Source organism: Misgurnus anguillicaudatus, chromosome 11 (genome assembly GCF_027580225.2).
Source record: "Misgurnus anguillicaudatus chromosome 11, ASM2758022v2, whole genome shotgun sequence".
NCBI classification, from domain to species: domain Eukaryota; kingdom Metazoa; phylum Chordata; class Actinopteri; order Cypriniformes; family Cobitidae; genus Misgurnus; species Misgurnus anguillicaudatus.
In genome coordinates, this window is record NC_073347.2 from 30,798,608 (window position 1) to 30,811,680 (window position 13,073).

The 13,073-nt window shown below is 37.5% G+C and overlaps 1 protein-coding gene across 1 annotated transcript in view; it reads left to right on the forward strand.

Annotated features, from left to right (window-relative positions):
• The first annotated feature begins 1,739 nt into the window (after positions 1-1,739).
• acoxl (acyl-CoA oxidase-like) overlaps positions 1,740-13,073 on the forward strand; it is a 48,336-nt gene continuing 37,002 nt past the window's right edge. The window contains exons 1-10 of the mRNA XM_055170384.2: positions 1,740-1,974; positions 2,217-2,313; positions 2,633-2,719; positions 3,124-3,210; positions 5,121-5,219; positions 5,358-5,472; positions 6,785-6,871; positions 6,996-7,068; positions 8,421-8,553; positions 8,993-9,027. Of these exons, the coding sequence (XP_055026359.2) occupies positions 1,829-1,974; positions 2,217-2,313; positions 2,633-2,719; positions 3,124-3,210; positions 5,121-5,219; positions 5,358-5,472; positions 6,785-6,871; positions 6,996-7,068; positions 8,421-8,553; positions 8,993-9,027 (959 nt within the window). The 5' untranslated portion in view covers positions 1,740-1,828. The remainder of the gene's footprint in view (positions 1,975-2,216; positions 2,314-2,632; positions 2,720-3,123; positions 3,211-5,120; positions 5,220-5,357; positions 5,473-6,784; positions 6,872-6,995; positions 7,069-8,420; positions 8,554-8,992; positions 9,028-13,073) is intronic.

A 13,073-nucleotide genomic window follows, 5' to 3' on the forward strand; every position in this document is an offset into this window, starting at 1 on the left:
ACATACAGGTAGATAGATAGACAATTATACACTCTAAACAATTCTGGGTAATTTTCAACCGAGTGTGAGTCAAAAATGGGACGAAAAGTTAAAACAGCCCCAAAATTGTTAGGATAGAACAACCCAGCATATATTAAATTACAACCCAACGGCTGGGTTCATCCCCTTTTGGCTCGAAAATAACCCAGCATTTTTTAAAGTGCAGACAGACAGACAGGCAGACAGATGGATGGATAAGATAAGATGAATGGTATGTGATGAGATGGTTGGTGCATAAAAGGTCTTGGGTCAGATGTAAACGTGTTAACAAAAATATCCATGCAATAACTGTTATGTTTTTGTAAGGCCACGATGACCTGTGTTAAGCAGCCAATAATTTATTTCGGTCTGCTCCATCGCCTGCTGTGCCATTGATAAGCAGCGGCGGAGTGCCAATCTAACCTTGAAAGGATGAAATAAAAATTCTCAAAGAAAAACTTACTTTAACTGTATGCACCATCATCGACACGTTGATTTATTTTATACTCGTTTCTTTCTGTTATCGGTTTTATGTGAAGTATCTCACACTCAACTTTAAAGGGGACATTTCACAAGACTTTTTAAAGATGTAAATAAATCTTTGGTGTCCTCAGAGTATGTATGTGAAGTTTTAGCTCAAAATACTATATAGATAATTTATTATAGCATGTTAAAATTACCACTTTGTAGGTGTAAGCAAAAATGTGTTGTTTTAGGATGTGTCCCTTTAAATGCAAATGAGCTGATGAAATGCAAACACTGATCACCATAATGGTGGTTTGTTGAAATTGAAACTCAATTGTGCTGTCAATTATTATTTTCTTGCTCTCTCTCTCTGCACTAAATGGGAGTGCCGTGGTTGGATAGGACAGCTTAAGGGGCGGTATTATTATAATCAGATCCCCTTGTGACATCACAAGGGTAGCCAAATTTCAATGCCTTATTTTTTCACGTGCTTGCAGAGAATGGGACATTTCAAGAAAATCAGACTTGTGCTATAATTGATTCCCCAGTGCTTTTATTAACCTAGAATATATGAAAAAAAGATCAACCCAGTAACTTAGTTGTGGTAAACCATTCTCTGCAAGCATGTGAAAAAAATAGGTAATTGAAATTTGGCTCCCCTTGTGATGTCATAAGGGGATCTTATTATAAACATACCGCCCCTTAATCTGCACTGTCCAACAACCACGGCACTGCCATTTAGTGGGGAGAGAGAGAGAGAGAGAGAGAGAGAGAGAGATTTTCATTAACTGATTTGCGTGTCTGGTGATCCGTGTTTGCATATCATCAGCTCATTTGCATTTAAAAAGACACACCCAAAAACGGCACATTTTTGCTCACACCTACAAAGTGGCAGTGCCAATTTTAACACGTTATAATAAATGATCTATATGATATTTTGAGCTAAAACATTACATAAATGTATTTCATAATTATCTAATTTATAATATTTCAGCTGTAAACACTTTTAATTTATTTTTGTTTTCCTTAAATTCTTACTAATGCTGTGTCACATAAAACTCAGTTTTTAATCTTATTTTAATGAAACAAATTAAGTATTGCAATATTTTAGCAGACATTAAAAGATTACTTCAAAAAGAGACATTACCATGCAAGATATACTGAAGAAGCGGGAAAAATAAAATTTATTTTTCACAGAGACCAAAAGTATATTATTATGACGTGTATCTTTAAGTTTCTTGTTGTGTGTTGCGCCTCAGCGCGGTGACGTCATCGAAACCCGGAAGTGAAGCGCTACAGTTACAGTCAAAGCGAAATAGCTACGTGCAGCAAGCAAAGAGAAATTATGTTATCATCAACATCAACTTTATCATCCATGGATCAAATGCGGTCTACAAGCAGCCTGCTCAGATATCTGGATGGCGATTACTGGGAAATTAAAGATGTATTACGCGAAGCTATATCAAAATGTGAACTGTTTCACTGCAGCTGGTAGGAACATGTGATTGACAGATCAAATAGTAGTGTTATCAATGAAATATGTGATAACATCTCTTAACGCTCTTGGTTTAAACATTTATGGTAATTAGTGATGCTTTTTCATTGCACGGGTTGTTATGTAATGAGTGTGTGAATGACTGAGTGTGTGTTTGATGCAACTGAAAGCGGTTTACCTCACTTGGTGTTTGTAAATGAAGCCATTTTTCTCATGTCAAACTCATTTTTATCTGCAGTTATGAACTGACTCTGGATCAGCATAGAGACCTGACTGCAGATAGACTACGTCATATCCTCAGACTGCCACTGATGAAGGAACACCTTAAAAATCAAGTACAATAACTCTCCTGCATGACTTTAATGACTTTAATGATAAACATGCTCATTCACCATTGTATATTAGCATGTAACTTTAAAGCATACTACGGTACCACCACAATACATGTTTAAAAAATAAATATTGGTACTATTATTAGATTTCTGTTTGTTGAGTGCAATAAACCTTCTGTAGCACAGTTGGCAAAGTATTGCATAGGTGGTGCAAAGGTCATGGGTTTGAACCCAGTTTACAGACATACTGATAAAATGTATAGCTTTTGGCCTAATGCATAAATGTAAATGTGTTGTTTTGTGTTCTTGTGTTGTTTTGTAGGTAAAGGAGAAACAAAAAGGTTTCATAGCTAAGAGTTTGAGCATGACAGAGCTCATCTGCTCAGCTGACCTGGCTACAGGAGTCAAGGTTTTTCATTGATTTACTATTTAATGCACTTCTTTCTATAGATGACTATCTACTGAAGACCCATGGCTGTGTCTGAGATAGCCCCCTATACCTTTACATAGTCACTATTTGATAGGAAGTCATTTGAAGTGGTCTCCGAAACCTTGTGAACATTATCAAAATCTAGGATGCACTTCAATAACAAACGTCAAGTGGACTATGTTAGTAAAGTAATGTAGGAAGTAGTCAATGAAGATATAGGGCAAATATAATATTTTTTCTTTTGTATAGAATATAACTGAATTTACACTGTACCCAAGTGCATTTGCATGTTATGCTGGCATGCATTAGACTACACATTTGCATTTAGTCCACGTGAGAATCATTAATTTGAATAGTCACACTGCTTTATCTCTTGTTAACAGATCGGTGTCGTGTGTGGATTGTATGGAGGTGCTGTCAACAATTTAGGGAGTTCAGAGCAGAAGGAGAAATGGTATCTCCCTGTTTCAGTAAGTCCCTAATATTGACTCTGCACAAAATTTTTGCAAATCAAAGTCCTACTCATATTTGGTCTGGGTTAAAATCTAACCCGTAAGTATTGCTTGCTTATTGCAATAATGGCTTCGTGTTAATCCAGCATTAGTGTTCGGAGATATGCTCCGTAGTAAGATCGTCCTATCGTCAGCCTGGGAGATCGCGATACACAATAGTATACTCATTTATTTATTTATTTGTTCATTTTTTGCTCATTTATGACAAGCCACTTGATTGGTGGACAAAAAAAACTAGCTGATTTAATCCACGGGCAACACTCCGAGCGTCATTAAAGCCCAGGCGCTATGAAATTTCCTGTGTGACAGGGAGCGGGAACAACAAACTCGCTGGTTTTAAACCCCTGCACACCTAACAACCTGTCTAGTGAAAGGAAATGTCAGAGCCGCGCTTATTACAATTTCAGGTGCGAAAAGGAGTCTATGCAGTGCGCCTTCATGTCTGAGCAAGAGTTCAAGACGCGAGCATTACAAGTTCAGATGTGAAAAGGAATCCGTGCCGCACATGTTACAAGCTCTTACGGTAAATTCACACGGGACAGAAGCGTTAACACTTGATGGAAGGCTTATCTTAAGCGTGGCCAATAGCCAATCACAGTGGCCGGGACATGTGTTCCCGTCTGCCATAAACGTAATTGGCTGGCTCGGCCTAGGTTATTTGGATAAGCCGATCTGATTGGCTGATGCACGCATTGCTGCTTGAAAAGTGGAGAAATGTTCAACTTCTGCCGCGAGCAACGGCACTGACGCGGCGCCGACAGATCCACAATTCAGTTTGGCAATGCATGACGTAACCAATTGAAAGCAAATGGGATGCGTTAATGCTTACGCCCCATGTGAATGCACTGTTATGCCGCGATCACACCAGCCGCGGTAGAGGCGTCAAGTGTAAGTGATTTCAATGTTAAGTCAATGTAAAGACGCGTTGACGCGCGTCTGGAGGTCTCACGGCGCTAATGAGGCGTTTAGCGCGGTGCGGTAGACGCGATTCCGCCTCGTTCGCTGGAATGACGCGAATTGAGCGGAAAAACGCACTGCTTTAACCAATCAGGAGCTTGCTCTAGGAGTGATGTGATTACAGGATGCCAGCAGAGTCGCAGAAGCCCCTCCCATGACGCGAATTTCCGCGTGAATGTCTCAATGACTAAAATTACATGCGTGGCTTTCACGAGTGAATGAAGCAAGTAAACTCAAAATGTCCATGGGTCAAACTAGACGCGGTAGACGCAAATTTGACGCCTCAAAGGCGGCTGGTGGAAACCCACAGTTAAGCGAAAAGTGTAGCCCACAAACCCTCTCATGCTAGGAAAAACACGAAATGCGCATGTTAATGATTTTAAACTATTTAAAACTATAAGCTTGCCAACTAGCATCATGAAGGCCCGCTATTGGCCATATGTAGATAGTATTGTTTATCGGCACAACCCTATCCAGCAGGCATTATTCTTCCTCTCTCTCTCTTTATTCTGCAAACCACAAAAATCTTTACAGGGACTTTTGTCCTCTTTGGATCTTAGCCATATAAGTCACTGACCATTTTGTGTCTCACACACACACATATTTGGGGGAACATATCTTATGACAAATGTTTTTGTTTGGGTAAAGTGTGACATTTCTGTCATGTCATCAGATGGGAAAATATCACTGGTGACACGTAGCAGAATTGCAGTCTGTTATGTTTAGCTGGGCTGAACATAACAACATTAGCTAAACCAATGATTTAAGTTTGCCTTGGGATGTTTTTCAACCAACGGCATAAAGTAGTGTTGGAAACTTTTTATAATTGTACAAATTATTTTTGCCATTCTGTTTGGTACAGAATTAAGACACTTTATCTTTAACAATTCCTTTCATGTGTTTAATTGCAGGAATTAGAATTTACAGGCATGTTTGCCATGACTGAGAGAGGTCACGGTAGCAACGTACGAGGCATTCTTACTGAAGCCCGATACGACCAATCCACACAGGTAATTCTCATCAAGCACACCCTACACTCCCCTCTACTGGCCGATCTGGGATGAGTTCTCAAAATGTGTTAATATAAAACTTTAGCATTGTAAAATTTGACAGTGATGTTTGAATGTTTCTGATCGTTCGTCTTAAAGGAGTTTATAATCAACACTCCCTCTGAAGATGCTCAGAAAATGTACATTGGAAATGCAACGAAAGGACACGTCTCTGCTGTATTCGCTCAACTCATTATAAATGGAGAGTCGCAGGGTAAGTTCGTACTGAATAATTTAGTGTGCTAATTGTTAACTGTGGGTTCGAGAAAAAATATTTGTTTTTGGCATGCTTTGTAAGCTGCACTATATGTTAGCTGAAGTAAGTGACAAAATGTTAAATTCTTTATCATTTGTAAGTCGCTTTGGATCAAAGCGTTTGATAAATAAATAGCAGGGTTCCCACAGTCCTTGAAAGTTTGTAAATCTGGGGGAAATAATTCAAGGCCCTGGGAAGTTTTTGACAATATAAATACATAGATACAGGTCATTGAAAGTGCTTGAATCTATTTTATGCAAGAATTTTATTTCTGGAAAAAAATCCATATTATTCCCTGTGTAGTGTAGGATAATATCATAAAATTTCTAGACTCTTAAGCACATGTGCTAAACTGTTTGCTTTTAATACTTATATCTACTGTATGCGAATGTTGATTCATACCAAAATGCTTTTTTGCATAGTTGTGTTTGATACATGAAAACGTCTTGGGTTACGTATGTAACTGTTGTTCCCTGAGAAGGGAACGAGACGCTGCGTCTGCCTTGCCATACTTTCTGCGTCCCTGTAACGTCGTCTTTGGCAATATTTCAGATAGCGATATACTTCCTGTCTCCCGCGTCACCCTGTCTTTGTCGTTAAGCCTCACCATTGGTTGAATTTGATATACACATTCAGATGCACTTACACCTGGAGGCGTTCCCCAAAGTGTCACCGCAGTGACGCAGCGCGAGTTCCCTCGAAAGGGAACTGTAACAATGTATCTTAAAAGGTAACACGATGTAACACTTAAAAAGTGTCCCCACGTTTAGTCTTGAATTTGAGGGTATTGGACATGGAAAGTCCTTGAAAAGTCCTTGAATTTGAAGTTAACTAAGGCGTGGGAACCCTGATATAGATATAATGTAAATGTTAGTGATTTAAACAAATCACACTGTTTGTGCTATGTAGACAAACATAACAGTAAAGTTTGAGGTGAGATGTGCCATTACCTCTTCCTAATTTAAGTGATCAAACTTTAAAAATCTTATTTTGTTATAATGAACAAAAATATCCGAAGCGACTTACATTCTATTCAAAGTACACATTTGTATGTGCGTTTCCTGGAAATTAAACCCATGACCTTTTGCTTTGTTAAAGTAATGCTCTACCATTTGATCACAAGGCCAATGTCATGCTAAAGCAACACTCAGCCAAAGCACAATGTCAATGTAGCCTACTGCAACTTGATATTTAGAAGTGGGGCATTCTCTTACTTTGAAGTATGATGACAGGAAGTGTATATACGTATTATTTTCTCCATTTATCTCAGGCCCTCACTGTTTTATTGTACCAATCCGTGATCAGAATGGAGTCACAAGGCCAGGAGTGACTGTGATTGACATGAAACACAAGGAAGGTATTATAACAGATTTGCATTGCATTGCATTTACTTTTACATGTAATGACATTTACATTGACTTTTGAATGATGATGAATGGCCGTATTTATATCTGTTTTGATTTACATGTAATTGTATACAGGTCTGAACGGGGTTGACAATGGCATTTTGATATTTGATAACGTTCGGATACCACGGGAAAATCTGCTGAGCAAGTGAGTTAACTTTAAAATGACTTAAGATAAGATGGTTTATGGTTAACATGCAAGAGGTTCATCAGGTTATTTCAATCTAATACATATTGTACATCAAAATCATATAAAAAACGGATTTACAGGCTAAAAACTCTTTACTTGCAGTTGCATTAGAGTTATCAAGGAGTTATCTTGGTTACAGTCCTCTAATGTTATCAAGACACAAAAGTTAAAGTTATATATGTGCTTAACACTTTGTAGGTCACACCAAGAAAATTGTTTTGAAAAAATATTTGAAGAGTTTCGTTGCAAAACGAGATAACTCAATTTTTTTTTATTTTTCAGAAATCAAGTTTTTTGGTTGTGCATTCCAATTAATTTCAATTGAACTGCAGTTGGTTTGTTTTGATTTAAACCTTCATAACTTAAAAAATACAGCTAAGTAGCACCATAAAACAAAATAATAACATGTTAACACATAATAATAAACATGTTTTGACAAAAATGTTAAAAAATGGATTCATTTTTTTGCTTTTTCTAGTTCCATGGTGGTCCTTATAATCGGTCCAATTTTTTTTTTAATGTTCAACTCTCATCCCCTAAATGTGTTAGGATATCAATAAAAACAGGAATTGTTCCTATAATATTGCTCAAAGCCTTTGAATATTTCAAAAATCACACATTTTTGCAAAAATTGTACCATTTAAAACGCACAACACACATAAAACTTGCTTTTTGGAGGGTAACTTTGTTCCAGTTATTCTCTTCTGATCCGAATATCCATATAGCGGACTTGCTTCATGTTGCTTCAACCATTGTCTCGGTGTATATTGTCTGTTGTTGTGCTTCATTCACATTGAAGCTTTCTTGCTTTGAAAGACATATCAAAACTAAAACAGGAGTTTTAATTGCATGGAGCGTGGTCAAATAAGTCCATTGCTGCAATAAGTATATATTATTAAACAATTATACATGCTAGCACAAAGTATTACATAAACCACCAATGTGTAAAAATTCAAAGGTCTTGAGCAACCTCTAAATATTAATTAATATTGAAAAAAATTTGCCCAATTTTTTATTTATTTATTCAAACGTATTGGTGGGGTTAGAGCATGAACTTTTAAAAGTTGAAAAATAAGGACCACCCTAGAGGACATTATGTAACAACAACATATTTTGTTTTTCTTATTGACCCCAAATTTTATTTTTTTATAGACCTCAAAGAAACGAATAAGCTGATCATTAAGAAAAAAAATTGATTATTTAATGTAACATTTAATATAACACCGTGGTTCTTTATATAGCTGTATGTGTGTTAACTTTACAGTATGCAAGTGTGCACCTCATCAATTATGTGTGTGTTTATGTTACAGGTTTGGTTATGTAGCAGCTAATGGCGTGTACACATCTCCAATCCCGAGTAAAGGCAGTCGCTTTAATGCTATGTTAGCTGCACTGACGCCAACCCGCCTCTGTCTTACTGTTCAGGCCATGGCCGCCATGAAGGTCAGAAACCTTTAGACTCACATCCAACACACCTGTTCATGAGAAATGTACATTTGCCACATACTTTGTCCAGTGTTACTCAGTTGGATAACACAAACTGAAATGTTATACTTCATTATCACCACTAGAGAGAGACATAAATCTATTTACATAGTTCGTATTACTGTTTTACAAAATGTTTTAAACGTGATAATATGTGTGCAGGTTAAACAGATGATCTCTCGGCACACAATGAACATCTACTGTACTTTACTGTATTTATATCAAACTGTGTTGTGTATAGGATCTTAAACGGTTGAGAGATTTTATTTAATGCGGTAGCAGGAAATGTTTTTTTAAGTAATTTTTATGTTTCATTTAAGTATTATTTTGTCAATGCAGTGCTTTTAGGCAAACTCGATTGATTAAATTGGTATCTGTCTGTTTGTTTGTTTCTCAGCTTGGTCTCATCATAGCTGTACGCTACAGTCACAGGTAGGGCATCACAAAACTTTGTGTGCATGTTGTGTGTGAAGTTTGTGTGTGTATTAAATACCTCTCTACATTTGTGATGACTTAAGGCATGTTTCCCCACAATGATTTATCAGTATTTAGCAGCCGTGCATCTTTACACACAGCAGCTGATATGAAATGTGCATAAGATGCACAAAGCTATTTATGTGGTCACGGAGGAGTAACTATAAACAATGAGTAAAAAAACAAAATAAGAGCACTGTGACACACGGAGACTCTTCTCACCGCAGAGAAAACATCCCGTTCAGCAGGACAATCTCATTTGCTTTTACTGCATGGTCCTCCTTACATGTGGCTTTCTGTGTATGTGCGTGCGTGGGTGGCTGCAGGGTTGTCTCTTACCGTGGTATCCCCCGAGTGAAAAATAAAGAAAAAGAGGAAATGTTTGCTTTCTATACGTGCAGGTTTTCCATTTGCAAAACACCTCTGTACACCCACGCGCTCACATCACAGAGGGTTTGGTACCAAAACACTTGAGGCCCAACAGGTGCAATGACTGATGGAGAAACCACATTTACTCGTGCACTTATCGACTTATAAGCTTTACCCCATCACACTTCATTTTGGTTTGAGTTCATCTTTCAACATCACACACCATAACACCATTTAACTTTAGTCGCTGCGTAAAAAGATAAAGGGTTTAAGATAAAAAAAAGAACAATCAAGCCGTCAGTCAAGTCAAATGCAGCTAGTTTAGTCTACTTAGGCGATAACTACTGTACATGTGATTCAGAATGGTCAGTTGTCTAATTATCCATGTGATAGGTTAAAATTAGTGCAAAGTGCAGCTGTAAGCATACGACTTAATAAATATAATTCCTGTCTGATATGGATCTCCAAGTGTTTTTTTCCAAAAGCTATGCAAGTGATGCATATCTTGACCTCTTTAAGTGTGTAAACTAACTATTTGCAGTCATTTCCAAACATCAACCCGTTTTTTTATTTGGCCAACATGTCAATTTAAGGCTAAAGTAAACCAGTTATGTAATTTTTTTGGGCAGGACCCCTGCATCTGCCTTTCTGGCCATTTGCATGTGTCAGGGAAAGTTGTTAAAAGGGGCCATGGCATGAAAATCTGACTTTTTCCACGTTTAAGTGCTATGATTGGGTCCCCAGTGCTTCTATCAACCTAGAAAATGTGAAAAAGATCAACCCAATAACTTAGTTTTGGTAAACCATGCACATGAAAAAAATAGGTCGTTGAAATTTGGCTCTCCTTATGATGTCATAAGGAGCTCTTATTATAATAATACCACCCCTTAATCTGCACCATCCAACCACAGCACTGCCATTTAGTGCAATGAAAAGCACAATTGAGTTTTAAAGGGGCCATGGCACAAGACTTTTTTAAGATGTCAAATAAATCTTTGGTGTCCCCAGAGCACATATGTGAAATTTTAGCTCAAAATACCATATAAACAATTTATTATAGCATGTTAAAATTGCCACTTTGTAGGTGTGTGCAAAAATGTGCTGTTTTGGGTGTGTCCTTTAATATGCAAATGAGCTGACGAAATTCAAACACTGATCACAATGGTGGTGGTTTGTTGCAATTAAAACTCAATTGTGCTTTTCTCTGCACTAAATGGCAGTGCTGTGGTTGGATAGTGCAGATTAAGGGGCGGTATTATTATAATAAGAGGTCCTTATGACATCATAAGGGGAGCCAAATTTCAACTACCTATTTTTTCATCTGCTTGTAGAGAATGTTTTACCAAAACTAAGTTACTGGGTTGATCTTTTTCACATTTTCTAGGTTGATAGAAACACTGGGGACCCAATCATAGCACTTAAACGTAGAAAAAATCTGATTTTCATGCCATCGCCTCTTTAATTCCAACAAACCACCATCATTGTGATCAGTGTTTGAATTTCATCAGCTCATTTGCATTTTAAGGACACATCCAAAACTGCACATTTTTGCACACACCTACAAAGTGGCAATATTAACATGCTATAATAAATGATCTATATGGTATTTTGAGCTAAAACTTCACATGTGTGCTTTACAGAGCGATTATACTATCAAAATATAATACTAGTACCCGAATTAGCACGTAATGTCGTCTACTTGATTTAAAACTCAAATGAATAAAACTGAATTCACAAGAGGACACGCTTAAGACTGCGGATGACGCAAGTTACAATAGGATTTCTGTGTGGGCTTCTCACCTTTAAAACCACACAGTCGCAGACTCCTCAGCCCTCCCCGTGTCTCTTCTGTTCTGTGGGGAAGCCACCTGCAGTATGTTAGATGTAGAGATACAGTTTGTGGTACTTCGAGGGTAACAGGTGTACTTTGTACATTTCTGCTGAAGTCAGTTCTGAAGTCAAACACAAGCACAAGACCAGACGTCCACCACAGCAAGTCTTCCTCTACCCACTAAACACACATACACACACAGATACAGTCTAATACACACAGATGCACACGCTCGCATAGCTGGCGTGTGGTTAGAAAAATAGGTTACCTGGAAGGTTATTGGCTCATTTCCACACTGCATCGTCTGCTGCTGTCATCCAGGTGTGTTGTGGTGTGCTTGACCTGTGCTGTAACCCCACTGTGTGTCTCTTTTGGTTTATATTTGAGAAAGTTTCAATAAGGATGGCAACACCTTAGTACGTGTGTACATAAATCTTTCAGTTGCACAAAAACAAAGAGTAAGGCGTTCAGAGTCGTGGTTTTAAAACTTGCTTTCATAATGTTAGGTGATGTGGCTGGTTGCTTAAGCTTTTCTATGTGGTCGCTAAAGTCGAATGCACGCTGTACAATTTTGGCCAAATTTTGAAAACCATCCCTGCTGAAAAAAAAACCAATAAAACCATTATAGAAAATTCTAATGGTTTCCATTAAAATACCAATAGAAACCATTAGCTTTTACCATTAAAACCACTACACTGTAGTGTGTTTTGGGCAATATTCCATTAGAACCAATACATGGAACCAATACATACCATTAGAGACCAACAAAGACCACACTGTAGTGTGTTTTGGGCAATATTCCATTAAAACCAATAGAACCAATACATACCATTAGAGACGAACAAAGACCACTACACTGTAGTGTGTTTTGGGCAATATTCCATTAGAACCAATACATAGAACCAATAGAACCAATACATACCATTAGAGACCAACAAAGACCACACTGTAGTGTGTTTTGGGCAATATTCCATTAGAACCAATACATACCATTAGAGACCAACAAAGACCAATACAGTGTAGTGTGTTTTGGGCCATATTCCATCAGAACCAATAAAATTCCTAATAAAACCAATATAATATAATAAAAGCAGGGATGAAAAGTTTCAATAATCCTTGTTTAAAATCTGTAGTCTTCAATTGCTGGTTTAATTCAATTTAACTTGTTTAATTTAATTAGTTCGCAGATAGCTGATGAATAAACATTGCAATCATATTTTGTCCCCAATAATGTGTCCATTTTAACAGGTTTAACATTAACTCTTTCACCGCCATTGACGAGATATCTCGTCAATTAAGAGAAAACGCTTCCCCGCCAATGACGAGATTTTCCGTCTTTCCGCAATACCGCTATTATCCACTAGGTGGCTTCCGCAACTTTTTAAAACCGGAAGTATTGCCCTATGGCAAGCTGCTGCATGTTCGTGTCTGTTTTAAAGATCGCTCTGAATGGGATCTCTATGAAAAGTCCATCACAAAAATGGAATTATCTGCTTTTTGCTCAAAATGTGGTATTTTTGCAGAAACCTACCCATATTCAAAAGCTGATTACAAAAGAACCACATAAGGTAGGATGAAACGTTTTTTTTTTGTTTAAAAGCAGAGGGTCTGTTCTTTTTATTTGGTATATTGTATGTTTATATATTTAAAGAAGAACATTTTCTGCAAGGCATTAAACTTTGGTGAAAATCATGAAAAACGCTGCCGCTGGCTGGCAACTTTTTTTAAAAACGCTGGCGGTGAAAGAGTTAATCAATGTTAAACTAAAATCCTACAATGTGATAGGGATTTTAGCTGGGATCAT